Source organism: Sarcophilus harrisii, chromosome 1, assembly GCF_902635505.1.
Source record: "Sarcophilus harrisii chromosome 1, mSarHar1.11, whole genome shotgun sequence".
Taxonomy (NCBI): Eukaryota; Metazoa; Chordata; class Mammalia; order Dasyuromorphia; family Dasyuridae; genus Sarcophilus; species Sarcophilus harrisii.
The window spans coordinates 605105257-605113067 of record NC_045426.1 but is presented as its reverse complement, the minus strand read 5'-3'; the positions used below and the strand labels follow the sequence as shown (position 1 = coordinate 605113067).

The 7811-nt window shown below is 36.9% G+C and overlaps 1 protein-coding gene across 1 annotated transcript in view; it reads left to right on the top strand.

Moving 5' to 3' along the window:
* The first annotated feature begins 527 nt into the window (after positions 1-527).
* TNFRSF11B (TNF receptor superfamily member 11b) overlaps positions 528-7811 on the top strand; it is a 45829-nt gene continuing 38545 nt past the window's right edge. The window contains exon 1 of the mRNA XM_012541791.2: positions 528-746. Coding sequence (XP_012397245.1) covers positions 717-746 — 30 coding nt within the window. The 5' untranslated portion in view covers positions 528-716. The remainder of the gene's footprint in view (positions 747-7811) is intronic.

Below are 7811 nucleotides of genomic sequence, written 5' to 3'. Positions count from 1 at the left end.
CTGGGGAGAGAACCTTGCTACTTTCCCTCCACAGTTCCCATCTAGGACTTTACGACTAACCCAAGTCAGCAGCAGTTCAGCGCTCCATCAGCGCTCCGCGTCTTTGTTGAATTCCCGGGCCTCAGAGGTAGAAATTAAATCTGGAGGGGATTGGAGGAACCCAAAGCGAATCGCGGGGTGGGTGGGATCTCTGTGAAGCGCATGCAATAGGAAAACACTCTGGGCGCGCCCGCCTTTAAGTCCAGCTGCCAGACTTGCTCCGGAAAAGGACTGGGACGGCTCAGCTTGTCCCCAGACAGCTGCCGCCCCATGTGTACAGCCCAGGCAGTGGCTTTATTTCTTTTTCTCCCCCCCCCCCCTTCTCCCCACTGGCCCCCGCCCCTGTGCAGACTTTCTTTCCACACCCTTCTAGGTCACTCTCTGAGCTTTGGCATTGAAAGAGTTAACCACTTCCCCCTTCCCCCAAACTTTCCTTTCCCTTCCCCCCTTACCCCTCCCTCCCAGGTTCCTAAAAAAAGAAAGGCTCAAAGTTTGGTCACGGGCAGGGAGTGAGAGATCAAAGCCGAGGCAATACTTCCTGTTGTAGGAGGCTCTGTATATAAGTGCCTGGGTAATGTTGGGGAGATGTCAGCCCAGTCTAGGAGACGCTAGCGAGCTAGCGCTCCCTCCCTCCTCTGTCTGCCTTCCCAGCTCCCGGGGTTTCCCTAGAGACCACAATGAACAAGTTCCTCTGCTGCACGCTTGTGGTAAGTCCGGCAAGTGAGGGAGATCCAGGCTTTAGCAGCCTGCTATTCAGGAGACTGCGTGTCCCCTTCCCTGCACTAGCCTTTCCGGGCCTTTGGGCAGAGGGGCTTGGGTCAGTCTTGTACATTGAATTTGCAGGTTCACAGAGCCAGAATCATGGGACCGTCGATTTCCTTCTCATATTCTCCATGACACCGAACTGGGAAATACATAAAATGAAAAAGTTGCTTCCCCAGGGATCTTTAATCTGGGAGCTCATAAATTTATTCTTTAATAGTTTGATAATTGCATTTCAATATATTGGTTTTCTATGTAATCTTACATATTTTATCAAATGCATTTGAAATCTTGATTCTAAGGAATCCACAGGTGTCATCAGATTGCCGTGACACAAAATAGTTTAAGAACCTTGGTAAGAGGACAAGAGAAAGACATCAAAGACTTTTAAAGTGGTTTTCACATGTTAGTTTTTTAACCCCAAATCTTCCTTTCTCTTGTCTTTCTTTTGGGCAATCAGGTTCTTATGGGCTTCTTATGTTACAGTCGTACCTATACCTTTCCCCTCATGAATATGATTAAAAAGGACTTGGGTATCTTCTATTAATCTTTACCTACACCTGCTATAGCTTTTTTTGTGCCATGGTAAGATTCAAGAGAGGTAGCAAGAAGTTGAAGGTAAGATTTTGTAGTGGAAAACTGGCTTCTCGAAGCCTTGAAAACTGCCTTTGAATCACATCTTATGTAAGGCACTTCATCTTAATTTTCCTATCTGTGTAATGAGGATATCAAACTTGTGCTGGCTAACCTGCTGAGTTATTCTAAGCAATTAAAAAAATACAAACGCATTCCATAAATGTCTGTATTAGAACAATTATTTTTAGAGATTATTATTAGACAATAGCTTGAATGTTTGCATCAATAAATGTACTATTCATCCATTTTATTCAAACTGTTTCATATATTGTACCACAAGGAAGATTGTGCAAACAGACTGGTATACAGTGGGGGAGCTGTTAAGTCTCAACTCTGCCTTACTACTTTTGGATTCTAGGGGCAAATCTCTAGCCCTCAGTTACCTCAACTATAAAGTAATGGTGTTAGATTAGGTGATTCTTAGCTACCTTTTCAACTTTAAATCTATGAGCTTGTGATGATAAGATATTTAATAACTGAAATTGATCTAATAGTGAAAATTTTCATTTAAAAAAAGGGAAAAAATTAGCCATAAAATATTGAGGAAAGTATTTCATTGTGTTAAGTACACTTTGATCTATTTATTGTTAAGTGCTATATAACATTATACAGGATTCGATTTTCACTTCTAGCATGAATCCTTCTGTAGCTTTTAATAAATTTTTCCAAATCATGATAACAGCCCTCATAAATAGAGAATTATACAACCACTGGCTTGGTCTTATACTTCCCTGAAGTTTGACATCCACATAGATATGAAGTAGACCTTCACTACTACTACATAAAGCTGCAAAAACAAATATTTAAACCACAGGAGGGTTTTGGACTTGTTGGGATGGCTACATAAATTACAACCTCTAGCCCACAAAGAGTGAATGGCTGCTTATGTAGGCTTCCAGGAAGTTTCTGGGATATGAAAATATAAATAAATAATAAAATTATGAAAGAAAGTCAAATTGGTCATCAGACTGTAAATAATTATTTAATACTTATCTAGTGCCAGTTGAGTGTTATTTCTATGTATCTCAACCTAGTATAAGTACTCTAGTAGTAAAGTCCTGTCCCTTAACTCATATTACAGTCTACAGACTTTTAGGTATATAACACTAAAATAATGGGCACTATAGTAATGGGGAGGTTAAGTACAGACACAGTTATAAACATCCATACATAATATGTTGTTTTAAATGATAAATTGTGTGATCAAGATAAAAGAAATTATATCATTCTGAATGTAGATAGCATTCCAGATTGGAACATTTTTCATTTCCCTTTTATTTTTCTGAAGTTCAATTTATCATTTTGTTGAAAATAAAAACAGCAATATCTACTTTGTGCTTACACATTTCCTTTTATTCATTCCTGGGTGTAACAAATAGTTCTTAAGTGTTCTCTATGAGAAAAGCACTGGCAGGTGAAGTGAGAAGGGATACAAAGCCATATAAAATGACATTCATTCTATTAAAAACTATATAATCTAACAGAATTGACTGGCTAAGTGATTTGCCTAATTAGGATAGTTTATTGGACTTGAAGCTTGGAAGTTCAGAATTCAAATCAGGACATGTTACTTGCCAGCTAGATGACATTGGGTAAGCCACAACTTCTCTCAGCTCTAATTTCCTCATCTGTAAAATGGGGATACTAACAGTATATACCTCATATGCCTTTAGGGTTGTAACTACTAAAGAGTTAATATTTATAGATTTACTGGTCAGTTAAGTTTCACAGTGGATGGAGTGCAAGGTCGGAAGTCAGGAAGAGTCATCTTCCTGAGTTCAAATCTGGCCTCAGATACTTATTAGCTGTATAACTCTAGGCAAGTCACTTAACTCTGCCTCAGTTTCATCATCTGAGCTAGAGAAGGAAATGGTAAATCACTCCAGAAAACTCTAAATAGGGTCATGAAAAATTGTACACAAACTGAATAACAAAAATGAAATTGAGCTTTAATACCATGGATTAGTTGAGTCAGAGATTAAATTAAAAACAGTAAACATTTATTAAATGTCTACTATGTTCAAGGCACTTTGGGTACAGAAAGAAAGAAAATGAACATAACTTTGAAAAATACAATTTTGTAGGGTAACATTTTTTATTTTAGCAATGCTGAAGATCTCTATCATGATACATATATGGAAACAGAAATCACCTGATGAATTTCACAGAGATTATCATTCAAACTGCACAGAAGAGGCATAAGGTATGCTCAGGGTAGAATTTAGGCAGGGGGTGGGGAGGGGCTTGGAGCAAATGGCATGAGTAAAGGTAAGATGTGGAAAAGATACACACTTGAGAAAGACTTAAGATGCCATTGCACCCTATCCCCTCCCTCATTTTGCAGATCAGGAAACAGAAGCTCCTAGTGACTTGTCAGATCATAAACGTAATCAGTGTCACAGCTGGAAATCAAATCTAGTTCCTTTAAATCCCAGTATAGATCTTATTTTACTGAACTCTTTTGGCTTTAGTTCAGGTTGCACATAAAAGAGTGATGGCAAAGAGCTAATATGGCTTCCTTGCAGGACTAATCATTAGTAAAGATTGACTTCCCTGAATATATTACAAACAATTCCAGATCATGTCCTACCAACATGGTTGAACATGAAATGGATGGTTTAATTTGTGGTATCCTAATCCTGGCCTGAGTTTGAGCTAGTTGATGGGAGGTAAAAGACTGGACCTTAACTAGACACTAATAGCATCCATTGAATCCTCAGAATTAACCTTTGTGTTTGTCTCATAAATTTATGATCATAGGGTTTTTATTGTGAGCTGTTTTCTCTAGGTTGCCTCTTTAATATAGGTTGTAATGATGGTGTCACCCTTTGGGGATTTTTGGTTTATTTTTTATGGTTGGATTCATTTATTTGCTTATCTTTTTTTTTTTTTTTTTAGAGAGAGAAAGAACATAGAAGTGTGTGGAGAATTGTACACAAAGTACATGTAAAAACAGATTATGTACCTGCCTAGCAACCTTCTAGGCATTTGTTCATTATAGTACAGACTTTAAATTCACTAGTTCAGCTAAAACCATAGCAGCCAAATATCATTAGCTGAAGAATTAAACTTTCTTGCCAAGATGTTCAACCCAGTTAGTGCTAGCAAGCAGTTATACCAAAGACATCAGCTAATATTCTGGAAGTTGTACAGCTATTTAGCCTGCTTGGTTTTGCTTTCAGCTACTCTTAACCCCCTGCCTGCTTTGCTCCCTTGCTGAAAGCATTCTAAAGAATACATTAATTTTTTTAGCATCTCATTATCCGATAGCAATTTATCAAATCATAGAATCTCTGTTTTTGGAAGTATAGCAAAGGTCATCAAAGTCTCTTTTTTGCATTCAAAATAACCTTATATAGATAATGAGCTTAATGATATATCAGGAACTTCCCAACAGAAACTGAACAGAAAGCTAACATGTATACAGTGTTTTAATGTTTGCAAAGAAAATATATAATTTTTCATTTGATGCTCCCAACAATTCTGAGAAGAAAATGCTGTTATAATCATTCTCTTTTTACATATGGGGAAACTGAGGCTAACTTAGACTTGGCCAGGACACAGAACCATTGGGAATCAAATTTACATCTCCTTGCTCAACGACAAGCCCTCTCCACAACCCCAAATTATGTATCAATACCCAAGGTAAGGGAAAGATTCATTGAGTTAGGAATAGGTATTGATTCCTACACCAGAACTCATCATCATACTGTACTTTTCCTCAGCTAGCTAGTCAATATTTAAATAAAAAAGAAAGTGTATGTATATATGTATACAACACAAACATATACAAGCATGCACACATATATACACCTACAATATCTAGGCATATGTGTGTATGTAATTATATATTATTACATATACATGGTTATGAATATGGGTATGTATTATATCATTGAAGCATGCGTTTAAGTTTAGGTTAACCTAGGTTTCACCTGGTCATACTGGATAGCACCTTATACCTTTTCAATGCAGCCTAAATGATAAGCCTCCACACTTGTGTGAAATTTCTGCTGTTTCCATATGTACATCAGCATGATAGGCTTCTTCAGCATTGTTAAAGTGAAAATTTATGCTATAGGCCATATCTTTCAAATGTTAAGCTCAGTCTCTTTCTTTTTGCATCCGAAGTGTCTTCCACATAATTTCTGCTTCCACAGAATATACACTTAATAAACGTTTACTGTTTTTAATTTAACTTCTCTGACCCTCCAGCCCATACTATAATGTTCTATATTATAATTCCTGAGGAAAAAACTCACTGAATTTTTCTATGAGTTACAAAAGAGTGAGAATTTTCATTAATAGAGGAAGTTTTGTTAGTGGGAGCTTCCTACATGTATGAAATCAAAAGTCTGATGGGAAAGAAATTTGTACAGAGTTCTAGAGAAGACAAAGAGAAATAAGGCAAGCTCTTTAAATAGTGTTGAGGAAGGCCTAGAAACAACTGGAGAGCAGTGACTTAGTTGCCTCATCATAAGGAAAATAAATCATAACTTCCACAGTATGATGTGAGGGCTTTTTCTTTCAAATGAGAAAATAGAGAAGTGACTTATTTCAGGTCTCATAATGAGTCTTTGGCAAACTTCAAAAGAAATGATTACTAATTAGCTGTGCATCTATGAGCAAGTCACATTCCCTCCTCTCTGGGTCTCAATTTCCTCATTTGCAAAATCAGGAGGTTGGACCCAATGACCATAAGGGCCTTTTTTTTTTTTTTTTTAGCTCTAACATCCTTCAGTTCCCTACCTCAAACACCATCTCTTAGGTCTTTCTTGTCAAAAGATAGCACCAGTGATTCTGGTGACTCCTGACTTCACTCCTACTGTCAATCTAGCCCTGTTTTTAATTACCTTCCCTTTGGAAGGTCAGTTGAGAGAGGCTTCCAGGGTCACCATCTGGTCTAAGTAATACTATTTCCTTCCTCCAGGGAATAGTTCCATATGAGAAATGTCAATCTTATGGAATTAATAAAGTAAGAAATGGATTCAGTATATAGTACCTGGAGACTCAATTATGGAATTCTGTGGTACCCTTAGGTTGTGGCACTGCCAATTACAGAGTCCTTGTGTTGACAGGTCAGTCAGAAAAAAAATAGTTGCATTCCCGAAAAGTTGCCTGTTTAGGTACAGATCCAAATATTGAACTCTATTTCCCATTGACTTTCATTTTTTAAAAAAATTAGAAACATCTTCCTAAAAAAGAAATTATAATTTAACTTAAGCAGAGCATTACTCAAACATCATTGATAATGTTTTACTTCATTGGCAACTTTTCAAGAATCACTCTTGCCACATATAGAGAGAGATATAGACTTCTTTACTATAAATTTATAGCTAAAGAGAGGATGGTCCTTAATAAATGATAATGGTGATGATGATAAAGTTCATATTATATTATATTATATAGCACTTTCTTCACACCAACTTTGTAAGGGAACTTTATGACTCACATTTATGTAATTAATCATTTAAAATTTACTCAGGCTGCTTATAATAACTCTGTGAGGTAGGGTGGTAAAAGTAATGTTTTCCCCATCTAATGAGTTAAGAGTTTGAGGTTCTGAAAACTTGTGACTCACTAAGTAGTCAACAAGCATTATTTATACACCTACTATGTGCCAGACTTTATGTTAAGTGCTGAAGATAGAAAGAGATCTCTTCCCTCAAGGAGTTCACATTTTAATGGGGAAAACCTATGTAAGGTTATATACTTAGTCCCCTATACAGGACTCAAGAGTCAAGTCTTTAGTACTATAAGATCAGGGCTTACTCCTCTGTCCCACACTAGCTATTTTAATACCCAGACTAATGGATTATCAATGAGGAAACCAGTATCTTATCCCCATTTCCTCTATATATTATATACAGTCAAACAAAATCATCATATATGTATTATGTATGTGTGCTCATAAATGTGTGTATAAATATCCATACACACATATTCATGCATATACATATGCAGATATGTAGAGTTAAACTAGATAATCTATATTTATCCTGTGATCTAAACCCCATTCTTTAAACTTGCCCCTCTGGAAAGATGAAGACAATGGAAGTCTATATCTGAACAATACTCATGGTTACACCAAACCACTCTCCTCTCTGGTCCCTTGGTTTTCACCAAAAAATGAGAAATGGAGCTAATGTATTGCCGTTGCTGTTGCTGCACAATGATGTTGTAAGGATCCATTAAGGCCTTGGAAATGGCTTTCAAGGCAATATAACTCCAATGTCAGTTAGATTGGATTAAAACATAATGGCCCACAACTGTTAAGAGCTAGTTGCACTGACAATACCAGCAACATCTGTGAACTATCTATGAAAAAAAATGAAGCTAGATATGGTCAACTTGAAATAGATATGACTAGGGTA